Source organism: Egretta garzetta, unplaced genomic scaffold, assembly GCF_000687185.1.
Source record: "Egretta garzetta isolate BGI_Z169 unplaced genomic scaffold, ASM68718v1 scaffold365, whole genome shotgun sequence".
In the NCBI taxonomy this organism is placed as follows: Eukaryota; Metazoa; Chordata; class Aves; order Pelecaniformes; family Ardeidae; genus Egretta; species Egretta garzetta.
In genome coordinates, this window is record NW_009259602.1 from 887,454 (window position 1) to 901,180 (window position 13,727).

The following is a 13,727-nucleotide window of genomic DNA, read 5'->3' on the forward strand; positions in this document are numbered from 1 at the left end:
CTCCCTCTCCCCTGACCCATCTCGTGCTGGCGGACTGGTGCCTTCTGATATTTGGATACCAGGAATCATCCCTGAAGGCTTTGCTCAGTTCCACTGACTAAACAAGGCATGTCCAAAAGGTGATGGTACAAGAGCACACGTGTCTGTTGAATCAGCTCACATTCAGCAGCAGTCACAGGCCCTTTATGAACACAGGATGCAAACATGGCTCCAAACAGAGCGTGGCCACAAAAAGTGAGTTGAAGAATGCAAGAAACAAACTTCTGTCTCTTGCTTTCCCATTGTATACACGTCTGACGCATAAAGCTGCCTCATACCTGTGGAAAGCTGGTTAAATTTGTTACATGTCAAACAGCAATGACTTCTGCAAAGGGAACTGAAGACCTCCGTGAAAAGTTAATCCTCGTCTTTCACTGCACTTGCAGTTTTCATGAGATTCCTCTAAGGAATGACATTTTGAGATGACGCTGCTGACTTAGACTGCTGTGGATAATAACTGTGCTGTTACTGTTCTATTTATCCTCTTAAGAAGTTCTGGCAATGACTAACTGATGCCTTGAGTTAGTCAGACATCCACCCTTTTAAATGATTGATAGGTGCATGAGCAAGCTTACCATAATCCTACTTGAATAGAAAATGGTGTCATCCTGAGCTGCTACTTGTGAAATTTCACTCCTGTTTCACCCTAAAGGATGCTTCACTTTTTTCAGAAATCTGAAACACTGACCAAACTAATTCTAGCACGATGCAAGCTTGGTGTGTTAAAGTAACTTTTTCTACAATGTGCAAAATATTCATTCTCACTTACTTTATTACAAACAAAATGTTTAGTAATAAAATATTTATTTGCTTCCTGCCTGCTGTCATGCATGTAAAATCTCACCAGAGTGGTGCAAAATCAATTATAAAGTCAGATTTTGTGTTTGCAACAGAAACCTTTTGCAGAAACTTTCTTGTGCTGCATACCACAATGTCATTTTTGGCTTGAAAGTTCAGGTTACAAAAAACATTTCTTAACAACGCTGCTAGAGGAACTGCAGTCACAAAACCATTCTTTGTACAGCAGCCTGTAACGGCCACTGATGGCTTTTGCTGTGCTTCAAGGAAAGTGATTCAAGTGCTTCTCAGGAACACTGCTAAGAGAGGAGCTCTTCCAGGCCATTTCCAACAATCGGCTGAATGATACCAACTGTGGATCACATGTGCCCTCTGGTGGTCAGTGTTCTGCTACCTCATACTACAGCTGTGGTGCTCTACTAAACGGAGATGTCAAAGAAAAGAAATGATAAGATTACCTCGCCTTCTAATAACTTCCAGAGATGCTGAGCACATGCAGATGACTTTGCCTGAGTTCAATAAGCCAGCAGCTCAAAAGACCAGGGCACACACTTAGTTGCCAAAATACAGCTTTACATGCTTACACACCTAAGCTCTGACATCTGTCTTGAGCTTTTTCTGCTCATTTCCTGTTTTTCAATGCCTAAAAGATGCTTAGTGCCTGGAAAAAAAAAAAAAAAAAAGAAGAAGAAACCAAGGACACAAGCGTAGAAGTGGCTAGACACACAACTGCTTGATAAAAGAACGCTACTTACTGCATTAGAAACCCCAGACATTGCAAACGCCCAGCAATGACTACTCTCCTATACCAGGATTTTGCTTTTCAGGGCAGGTGATTGCTAACTGGGTGTCATTTTCAAAACAAGTAGAACATTTGTTTTTTTTTTAAAGGGATTACTTCTTTCTGGGCTTCATCTTGCAGAACTGTCTGGTGGAGGAACGGTGTGAGCTTGGCAGACACTCTGTGATGCTGCAGATATGCAGGACAGAGCAATTGTGCACATCAACCTCACCTACAACATTCAGGAAGTGAGAGAAACAGCTGTGGCAACTGACCGAAATATTTCCATGTTTGCAATAGACAGCAACAACACACATCCGGAAACATCTTCCTGCATATTTATATTGGCAGAGCGCACTCATGGCCACATCGTTCACTCATTTCTGTTGTTTCAGTCCCACATAAAACACCTTCTAGTAAAGCCTTTGTTTCCTGGTGGCTTATGCAAATTGGTTTTGCTTCATTTTCATGTTTGTTTATTCCATGCAATGGAGAAGAGCATACTTTTAGGGAACCCTGTCAAGAGCTAAATTCATTTCAGATGCTTCATAGACAGACTTGTTTGGCAGCAAAATGTTGCTTTCCTGGAGCTGGAAATACTCACCTGCAGAGTAATAGGTGAGTAATATTTGTGTTCCTGCTTGGCGTGCTTTATTTGCGTGGTCATTCTCCCTCCATTACCTGGTCTCAATCAAAGAAGAAAGAAACAAACCCAAAAACCAGACAGATCCAAAACCTGGATTTTAGCAAATCCCTAGTGTAAAGCCAGACAAAGCAGATACAATTCTTTGTGATTTTAACAGTGTATTCTGAAGAGTTCTGGCTTCAGTAAGCATTTCACAGTCAAGATTGCCTCAGCCTGCACCTTTCTTTTAGCTCTGCATTACATCTTGTATGCCTTCTGGCAAAACTCAACCAGCAGAAGACTGGCACTTCACTACATCACATTTCTGTCCATCACAGTGTACACAAGGTATCCTAACCAAAGTAAGTATTTTAAATGAAAACATTCAACCAGGGAAAGGAGATGAACAGAAATCTTTCTTTGCCACAGTACTGCAGACTATTAAATAGAGGTGTTTGGCTGAGAAATGACTGAGAGTTACATGGCAATCTTCAAGATTGCTTAAGACTCTACTAAGTAAATTAAAACTAAGCATTTGAGAAGTCTAGACAGGGCTATAAAGCTTAAAAATGTCTCTTGGCTGTTTAAATCATGACACTGAGAACTAACTTCAGTGACCAGTAGTTTTTGTCTTATCGCAGTAAATACTCCTGTGGTCAGAAGGCCTGTGCTTGACTGATCTATGGTCAAAAGCTGTGTTGAAAAGTTGATATAATTGCAATCAATACAGAAAACTTGGTGTTGTGGGGTTCTTTTTCTACATAGACAGATAAAAAACCCAGGCATTTACTGTTTTTATTTGGCTTGCGAAAACGTCAAATGTGATCCGACAGAATAAGTAAAAAAGATTACTTGCTATACAGAGTCAGGTACCAGAACTGCTCAACCAAACCATATCTTTAATCAAATAAATTCATATACATAATGACCAAGCCTAGACATGCTTCAAACTTGCTGCACAGATCTGCTGGACAATACAATTAAAATGTTGTCAATTGCAAGGCCTCATTATTGTGGTCTCAAAATCACTTCAGAGACACTCATTTTTAGATTCCAGGCATCCCTGGAAGCCTGTGAAATGCTGCTGTTTCTGTTTTTCAGATGGGACTGAGACACTCGGTAGTTAAGATCAAACTAAGACAGAGTAGAGAGCTGAATCCAAATGGACACAGATTCTTCAGTGCAGATGTCCAGCTTCCCAATGTTCAACATGCTTGGTTCTCTATGCGGCATTCCCACTTTCTCAGTTCAATGGGATGCAATCAAATAAAACTCCAGTTGTGAGGAACAGCTCCATTGCTAGAATAATGGAAAACAGAGTAAGTGCAGACAAAGAAAAATGTGCTGGTTTACTCAAAGATGAACATATTTGCCTTGAGCATATACAAACCAATGTGCAAAACAGCTGAGATGATACCAGATCAGACAGGACAGATAAATCTTAATGGCCTAACTATGCAGTGCTTTCTACACATACACAGCTACAAACATGCGAAGATCCCTAGCAGGAAGCTGTACAGCTCTGAATACAAACCTCTAAGCATATTCATGATTTCAGTATTAACAGCTGGACTCAATTCACAGAAGACGCTCAGACTAGCTCTGTACTGAAAAAAAATCCAGAGGCCAAACTGCCGCTGTCAGTAATTCATGGCCACCGACTTTGCCTTAGAATCTAGCACTTGCTGCAGAACTTGTGCTCCAGACTCCACATGTCCATTTAGCACCAATGTGTTCAGGTAAGAACAAACATCTTTAAAGATTAGAAAGTGCAAAACAATGCTGTGTTGTCTGTCTATAGCCTGAAGCAGCTGGGGAGCAGAGGAATAGCCTGTGCCTGTTCATTTCAGTGGGGGGAATCTTGTAATTGTAAATGTATTTTGAGTTTTGCAGATCTCAGTATTAACATCAAACATTTTACAGAAAGTAGTCCTTTATGGAACTAGATTATGTGCTTATTTGATAAATCCGAATTTCCTTCCTGTTCCTTTCCAAAAGCCTTGACAACTGCAAGTACCTCCAACTTCTGTAAGCTAACTTCTACAATGGAATTCAGCTAAAGCAAGCCCATATCCAGCAGCACATGGGATTCTGCCCTGAGCATATTCAAGTCAATATGAACCTCAGTTTTTATCCAAACTCATTACACTTTACTGCACTGACAAATGCAACAGTGCAGAGACCTTGCCGCAGGAATTGGCTCCAAGCTCCTATGAAGGTCATTGAGTCCTTACAACTGAGAGAAACATTGATCTGATCAAGTCTCACAAACAAAATAGGTCTCAGAAAGCCTTAGCAAAACCCAGGTTAATCACAATCCCAGGTTGTCAGCACTGCTCCTGAGTCCCCTTTGCTGTGTTTCTTCAGAACAAACATACACAGTGATGCTCTCTGTACTACATAGCATAGAAAATTACAGGCTTATATGGGAGATGCTAGAATGGCCTCTGTCTAATGCATGGAGGATAAAAACTTGATTTTGAACTCATCACATGGACAAAGACATCTAATTACTCAAGAACCCATGCTGATGGGCCAATTCTGTACTTTCTTGATTCCAGGTAAAGTTGTGTGGTATTCAACTTGCTGTGGATAACTCTAGGTATCTCTTCACGAAACCACAGCTAGGCAAGCAGTTTAAAGAAAACGCTAGGCACCAGACTTTTTACTTAGTTGCCTTTCTGCATGCTCAGTGATAAATGACATTATCCTCCCAAGAAGAAAAGATAATGCTGTGGAGAAAGATGCATGGGACCACCCTTTTCCAATATAAATTCCTTATTCTTGTGATACAAGTGATCTCTTGAAGTGTCCTTCAAAAGACCTTAAAACATACCAATGACCCAGGTTAAATTCAATTTATCTTGGAATAGTTCTTCACAGCTATTTTTAACTTTGTACACCAAAAATCTTGTATTTATGTACAGTTGGCTAAAATAACTATACATTCTCTGTTCAATACAGAGAAATTAACTCAGTGCAACTCTTTGAATATCATGTTAGCCTGCTCTGACTCCTGATACACCTTAAGAGAGGTTAAAACTCCAGCCTGAAGTTGCTTCTGCAGACATTTGGACAGGTCCTTCATACCACTTCCATGGCAAATGCATACTCTTTGATTTCTTCTAGCTCCTTAACACCTTTGTTAAATGTGCTGCAGATAACAAAGAAACAGAGGTAATAGTCTAAAAAAACCCTTAGTGTGAAGGATTGTCTCTTGTCTCCTTCCCTTAGAAGTCAAGCAGTGAACGACAGACAGTGAATTCTTTCAATGGTAAATGGTGTTGCCTCATTCTTGCTTGTTCCCCATATCTAACAGGAATATTCTTATTTCACCTGAATTTATATTTGGTTGTGCGGCAGTTGCTATGCCCTGCTGCCATTCATTTGTACTCCTCCAAAGGTGCAGGAAAACAGGAGATATCTAATATTGGCTTCAAAATGATGCCTTAAAAACTATGGTAAAATAAGGTATTATTCCCTCACACTGTCAGAGAAGAAATTTCATGAACTATCCTCAGTATCTCACCTTAATACTTATTTAAAATACATACTGGAATATGTGAAGACCCTTTAAATAGACAACAGACCATTTATTATAACTGATTAGCATAATACTTTAGTTTACCTGTCAAAATGCTGGTTTTAATCCAATTCTTTATGGAGATTAACATCGGGATGTCAGTCTTCATGGAATTCAGTACATGTCACAGGCCCAGGGAGGAAAAAGATGTAGAATAAAACTGCAACTGGCTATTCCTTCTAGAAGAAAGGAATTGGTACTCAATTTGTCATTTAGGCCAAATTAGCACATTGCTGGACAGCTAACCAGGCTGCTGTAATTCCCAAGACCAATCAGAACACTTTGGAGTACCCCATTCCCTTCCTTTAGCATTGCAGAGAGGTCCCTTGTTCCTTGCTTTGTGATTCCTTTTGCCAGAGGATAAGTGAGGGAACACAGCTAGCCTTATGATATCTAAGCACTTACTGGCACTCTTCAAAACCCAACCTAATGGTGCAAGAGTCATGTGCTGTGACTCACATACACTGCCTTGGCAGTAAGAACTAAGAGGGAGGGAAAGCAGCAGGAACCACACTACTATCCTTCTTGTGAAGTGTCTGTCAGCATGATAGGCAGAGGGAGGCCAACACCACTGGGATATGGGCTGACATGAAAACAATGACCAACCTGCAACCATGGCAGCCTTCTTGGGGACACCTATGAGAATCCAAGTGTGACCAGTGATTGACTTTTGACTTCTAACACCTTTGAAGATGAGTAGGTCAGGCAAATAAATAGGGATTTTTGGATTGTCCTTTAGTTTCAAAGGCATATCTTTGGAGTACAAAAGACAATCAAGAGTATTAACAAGCCATTCCTGGGGCAAAAGGAGGCTTGATGCAAAGCAAAATATATACATTCTTTTCAGTTTGGATCTTTAAAAACCCCTATTCTTTCAAAAAAGAGAACATAGGGACAATGCAAAACCAGGATAACCATCACATATACTATTATGAAAACAAGTGCATAGGGAAGGCAGGTCAACTTGTATTGATATTCACTTTGTCATCCATATTCCAGGCTTTTTTTGTCCAATTCCTTAATATCCATAAATCTCATTCTCCACCCAGGCTGATTCCTTGCTCCTCCCCACACGATCTCCACACAGCTCATAGATATCATTGGTCACAAAGCCACTTTCAGTACTGGCCAATGTCACAAAGCCACTTGTTGATGTATTCATTGCCACATCGTCATAATCCCTGGAGAGGCTGTCAAGCACCTTATCTTCCTGTGTACGGAAGGAAGAATTCTTAGTGTCAGGCCTTGTTCCAGCCAGATCTGCTTCTGATTGCTTCTTGATTACTTTGTAAATATCCAGATTTGGACTGTTCCTTCTGGGGTTAGACAGCCATGCATCTTCCTCCTTTGGGCTTGCATCTATTTGCTCCTGTCTCCTTAGGGATGGAGGAAAGAGAACAAGACATAATATGCTTTTTTACAGAGGCAAATACAAAAACAATACCACACCTCATTTAATGATGACCCATAAGGAAAGCTGACACTCCGAGCCTGGACTCAGGATGACATTTGTTATTACTTGCAGTTCCAGGTGTGTGGCTGCAGGCTGCATGCTTGGGGTAGTCCCACAGCAGGACCTGCCAAGGTACCCCCTGTACCCTGCTGCTGGCTGAAATGCTGAGGCAGCAAAACTCAACACTGACACTCCCAAAACCACAGCCAGCATCCCCACCAGAGGTACTGTGCACACAGGGAAAGCAAGGAGAGGAAATTGGTAAACATTTGCTCCAAATGTATATCCTTTTGTTTTTATTACTATGCTTTTCATTTCTGAAGGGGGTCTTCTGATAACTCTTTAATAAAAAACCCTTAAGTGCTAACACTTCAAAATTATCATCTTGTTTTATACTATTCCCTAACTACTCTATGTCTGTGAACATAATACAATGGCATAAAGTGATTAACTTAGAATTTTACTTTACAAGTAACTCAGCCTGGAGCACCCATGCCACTTTTTAAACATTTATTTGGCTGAAAGCAATCCTCTCCAGAGCATCTTACAGGATCCTGAAGCTAGCTGTAAAATGATTGCCAGGACAAGATATCACAGGTTCACTTGTTACACAAAAATATCACTTACCTCTTCATAAAAAGCCAAAACCAGAAGATGAGTATAACGACCATCAGGAGAAGCAGCACAGGAATGCTGGGAATAAGGATGTAGGCAAGACTCTGAACAGGTTCTAGGGGTAAAAATGAGATTCTGGCTTTTATTCACTTCCAGTTGCATTTAACATGCGCAGAACTTCATAGAAAAACTAACAGTTGCAAAAGGCAGCAGCATCACACCTCAATGGGCTTCTAGCCTTGTTCATAATCTAGCAGTATCTACTACTTCTTAAAGGCAGCAAGTCTAACAGAGACTGATCATCTAGTTAAGCAGGTTAAAGTAAAATAAGCTCAAATTTTCAAGGTGAGGAACCAACAAGCCTCACTGTCTTACTGTAAGAAGGCTACTGTAGTGCAAGTTAATGAGATATGCTGTCTTTTAAAAGCTCAGGAACCCCCAGCCAAAAGATATCACAGAACAAAATGTCTTTTATGACCTGTGAATTTGTAGGGGGGAAATCAGTGTGGTAAGAAACTGAAATTTTTCCGTAGTTAATAATAGACTTACAAACAAAACTAACAATTTAGACATTCAAAAGTGATTGAATAAATTAAAAGTGCCTCTTCCAGACCCAAAATACTTTGCACAGCTTTAGATTTATAACATTTTGGTAGCCAAAGCAATCGGCTTAGGTTTGTACTGGAAGAGATTTGAGGGAAGGTTTTTTTGGGTTTTTTTCAGATGCAGTTGTCTAAATTCAGTCTTCTACATTTAGGGTCAAACACTTCAAACAGCAATGTTGACTGTTTGCAGCCACACGTGTGAAATGTGGGCCTGCATAGTTACAGAGAGCAGGCCAGCTGCTGAATGCACAACATACCTTTGGCTTCTACAACTGTTACATTAGCATCTTTTTTATGGCGTTCTACTGGGAATACTGGGTTCGAGGGCTCTGTTGCCAGATCTGGAAAGAAGCAGCTTAATTAATATTGCAAATGTTATTTGAAAGAGTTTAAGAATCATAAAAAGTGAGGGTCAGAGGAGATTTAAGAGACTGCCAGCTGCAAAGATGTGTAAGGTGTACTGGTACTCTTTTGCTTAGATTTCTGCAGCATGGCCAGCAGTCCCAGATACTGCATCAATGTACCTGCGAAATGGGTTATGGAATACCATGAGGAAAGTGCAGACTGCAGGGAAGCTTCTTGATCAGTAGGTTTTCAGTCTGTCAGCGTCATTGACAATGAATGCAACAGTATTTCTACTGAAAGTTAGCATATCATTAAAAAATGCCCCAAACACATATCTTAACTTACCTCTTTGAGAATTCTCTACTGGAGTATTCTTTGGCTTCTCTAAAAGAAAAGAGATATACACAATTTCCACATAAGCTTGAGTATGTACTGAATATAGTCTAATAACATGAGCACCCTTCTTTAGTTTTCTCTCTCTTGGGCCCCATTTGAGATCTCAAATACTTTATAAAAATCCTCTGAGAATTCATATAAGTCAACTAGACAAGTAGCTACAGATATTAGATACTGAGATTGTTTTCCCCAGGACTTGAATAAATTTAAAGACATCTGTCTCCCACCACATCTTTCCAGTAAGCTAAGAAAGGGTTTCCCTATTTGTTACTGCAATCTCCTGATGCCTTCTCTTGGGAACTGGGAGAAGGTTGGGTTTTAAAGCTACAGAATGACTCATTACCAAGAGAATATTTGCAAATGAAGTTATTTTTCATGTTGCATCTGTCATCGTTCCATTGAAACATGTAGGGACCTCCAACACCTGGTGGGGCAGATGGCTGGTGGTACATCACAACACAGATTTCACTCCCACAGGATGGTTCATCTACATACCAGTTCCTAAGAAAATAAAACAAAACATGTCAAGACTTGACATCACTTTCCATGGTACTGCAGAAGCTCAGATGGAAATACAGCATACAGGGCACCACAGAGGGCAGAAACCTAGAGGATTTCAGCTCAGCACACCCCACCCTCACCCCCCAGCTTCCACTGTGTAAAAGTAGGAAAAATGACATCATTATTTACAGTGTGTCTTCTCTTTTTGGAATTCTTAATTTTAAAAGAAAACTGAGCAAGCAAGGTGTTCAACAAATGTTAGGGAGTGAAGGACTGAGTACGTCACTGCCTGAAACTCTGTGAGGCTGAGTGAAAGCTCAGGAGAACTCTGACTCTCTCCACACAATTTTAGACCTGTACAAAATCATCTATCAAAATGATTTTTGTTCTCTGGCCTCAGTGCCCAATGCCTGCAAAATTCTGATACCTATTTCATAAGAAAATGAAAAAGCTAAAGCAGGACCTGTTTTTTGCTATCTAGAAAAACGCTAACCAAAAAACCTGTCTTGTGGATTGTTTTTTTTTTTAGTAACAAACTTCACTGGAAAACCATTTAGGCCTTTCCAAGTTGTACACAGGAAGGAGGCTTCACTATTTAGCACTCTAAAACAATCGTTACTGAAGAGGCATTTTATGCATCTCAGAGAAACACTTCTAAGACTGCGTCCTGATTTTGAAAAAATGTTCAATTTCCACCGATTTTGGAACAAGCAATGTTCTGCATGCCAAGCACTTTCTGAAAGCTGATCCACACAACATAAATAATTCCAGATATACCAAGGTATTCAACATGAGTAAAACCTCACACATATTAAAGCAGTATTTTTTCAATCATTACAATGCTGTATTCCTCCCTCACTTACTTCCTTCTCTCCTACATGAGGTTAAGCCACATTAAACCATGACATACTTCTTTAGCACAGAAAGGCATACCTTGTAGGCCTGGATCTAAGAATATCTTTTACCTAGAAAACTGAGTTATGATTGAAATCAAATATAATTTAGCAGAACTTTTGAGGCTATGCTGAACAGAAATGTGAAAGTAGTAAAAACAACTTCAGCAAACTTGTATCGGTTGTAAATGTTGCTGACTTTGTATTTTAATTACAGCAAATGCTCTGGTTCCACTTGCCATAAGACAAGGAGGCAGAAATGTAACAAGTGCTGTGAAAATGTTCTTTTTTTTCATATCTACAGTAAATACTGCAGTTTTCCAATTTTACTGTCTCAGAGGGGAAAAAAATGCTATTCCCTCAGCAAGTAGAAGGAGAAAGGCCCATCACTCAGGACATCAGGGACAAAACTTCAGGGGGTCTGAAGTACAGAAACCTTCAAGTTGAAGCACTTATTTCGTACATGCCTAATCAGAAATTTTAAGACCAGATCACTTGTTCCTCCACCTCCTTTCAGCAATCAAAAATTATTTTATTGATTGTCAGCTAGACACTCCAGGTGTCTTATATAGAGCAACAAAGAGAGAGCAGGATCTCTGGAGGGTAATTTGTCTACCCCCTACATCTGGATGGGATGAATCGCTCTCTGGAGATACTACCACTCTTCAGTGACTGCAGAAGGAACAGAGGTGACGGCTGGGACAACACTGCTTGATTCTTTTGAAAGAATCCTTTCAGATTGCTAAAGGCAGGTGACAGTCCCTGACCAGGTTGCTTCCCAGTCTCACTCACCAGTACCTACCGGAACTTGGAAGAGCTGCCATCTGACCAGGAGTACAGGTTCTGACAGTCTGTACTATTGTCTACCTCCTCCTTTTTCCTCCTAAGCCCTATCCAAAAATCTCCGTCAGAAGCTAAGAGACTCTCAATACATTGTTCAATCAGTCTTTGCTCTGCTTCTGTTTCAATGCTGACTAGATGTCCACCATCAGCTTTGCAGGCAAGGTGTGCTTCTTCATAGCTGGTCCTGCGTGAAGCATCATGAAAATAAACTATTTTGTAACGTGGTTGCTGTGTTCCACCCCAACAAACTGTCTGCCCTGCAGAAATGGAAAGAAACCTGTTACAGACACTATACCTGTTAGCCACAAAAGTGGACGCTAATACTTCCATTTGGTTGAGTTTTGTGCTGTATGATAGTTTATATGGAAAACACAACACAGGTAAAAAGCCTCTTGTATTACTGGACTGGCAAATGGCATCTCCAAACTTTTCTTACTGCATATAACAGCAATTTGAAGACCCCAGGAGTTCATTACTATCTGTGCCAGAGAGCAAGCCCAGGACTTTCTCACACATGAAGCAGCACAGCTTATTTTGATTACAAGGAAAGTAAAGATCCAAGTGAAAGGATACATAATGTAAAATTATGCACTTGTATGTTTCTCAGCAGAAGAGTCCCAATATTTAGACTGTGGAAACAAACAGTTTTGTTTTACTCAGTAAATATTTCTTTTCAAACACTCCGCAGACACAATCTGCTAACCTACGTGTTTTTCAGAAGAAAAACACTTAGCAACATTTGTAGTGTACTCTGAACAAATGGGATGTGAGGACAGGTCATTATAAATCCCTTTGAGGGATATATGCTCACTTTTCTTTATTCTTATATATTCCTGCATGACCACTCTAAGAGTGGGAATTTAAACACCTTTCATAATGGAATTTTTCAACATTTAAGTACTTGGAATCACAGGGTCTGCTAACATTTTACACAGAAATGAAAACCGGCTGTACTGCAAAAGCAGTATTTAAAAACACATCTCTAGGCATAACCTGTATTTCTCTTGGTAAATTAACACTCATGCAAGCTTGGTGAAAAAGGAAAAAACCTTACCTCTTCGGAGGGATATGTCCACTGCTATTGTGAAAGACAAGAAAAACACAGATAGCACATTGTTATTAAAAATGCAGCAACTGTCTAGAAAGTGTCATAAACTGCATTCCGGTTCTTTTCTGATACAGAAACGTTTTTTTTTCCCATTAACTGGCAGAAAATCTCTGTCTTATCAGCCAAACTTGCCATTGCTTTCAGCTAAGGAAAAATTTGTTGTAGTTGATTACCATCCAGACTTCACTGCTAGTTAGGTTTCCAAATATAGTTCAGGTAACAAAGGACAATTGGATATGTAGCTCTAACCAACGCTGAAAGGGTTCCTCCTATTTTCCCCTTATCTCCTCATTTCCTACGTGGGATCTGCCTCAAAGCCTGCTGACTTCAGTGAGCCTTGGTAATGCAAGACTAGGGATGGGTCTATTATACTGAAAAGTAAAAAAATTCATTAAAAGAAATTTATCTCCAACCCCACAGCTCGCAGCTGAGCCCTCTAACTCACTCCCACAAGTCCTACTGCAGCCATAAGCATGGCAGAATTAAGAGTGTATTTATAGGTAAAACTATTTGCCTTATGTTGGAACAACGTGAACATTCCATGAGCTTTTTGCTGAATATACCAACCTAACAAGTCAGACAGAAACTTTCCCCAGACTGGCTATTCTGCACCCTAAAACCAGACTAGACTACGTAGCTTGGGTGGTACAGCCAAAGCTACTGCGGGTCCGACCTTCAGCTGCCATATACCTATTCCTATGAAAGGCGCCTAAATAGGCAACATTCCTTTGCACCAAACCAGGAGGACAGTCTGACGATCACAAGAGACTTTGTGCAGGAAGAGTAAGACAACCTATTGTTGGCTGGAAACTCAGCCAGGCTGGAAATTACCACTGCGGCTCGGGGATGGCAACAGCAGTTCTGTTAGCCAGGGCAGCGCTTGGAATCTCTAGAACCGAGGCAGAAATGCAGCGGAGCGAGCAGAAGGGTTTCTCACTGGACGGGGAAAACGAAAGCGGGCTATCGGTGTGCCCCCTTCGGGACCAGGAACGCAGGGGTGCTCCCACCCGGCGCGGAGGATGCGGAGGGCTCCCCGGGGCAGGGCTGGTCCCCGCCGGGGAGGCAGAAGGAGGGAGTCGCCGCACAAGGCACCGCACGCACACCCTCGCCCCCGGGGGCAGGGGGGAGCGGCCGCCGGAGCT

The 13,727-nt window shown here is 40.9% G+C and overlaps 1 protein-coding gene and 1 long non-coding RNA gene across 2 annotated transcripts; one reads left to right on the top strand and one right to left on the bottom strand.

Moving 5' to 3' along the window:
* The first annotated feature begins 1,545 nt into the window (after nucleotides 1–1,545).
* LOC118452246 lies at nucleotides 1,546–4,331 on the top strand. The gene is made up of 3 exons (XR_004841954.1): nucleotides 1,546–2,236; nucleotides 3,345–3,982; nucleotides 4,242–4,331. It is a non-coding gene; the product is annotated as an uncharacterized LOC118452246 (long non-coding RNA).
* Nucleotides 4,332–6,824: 2,493 nt separating this feature from the next.
* Nucleotides 6,825–11,812, bottom strand: LAYN (layilin). The gene is made up of 6 exons (XM_035893918.1): nucleotides 11,437–11,812; nucleotides 9,584–9,741; nucleotides 9,190–9,228; nucleotides 8,757–8,840; nucleotides 7,907–8,009; nucleotides 6,825–7,202 (listed from the first exon to the last, which is right to left on the bottom strand). The coding sequence occupies exons 1-6, from the start codon at nucleotides 11,805–11,807 to the stop codon at nucleotides 6,845–6,847; spliced, it is 1,113 nt and encodes a 370-aa protein (XP_035749811.1). The 5' UTR covers nucleotides 11,808–11,812; the 3' UTR covers nucleotides 6,825–6,844.
* Nucleotides 11,813–13,727: the final 1,915 nt, after the last annotated feature.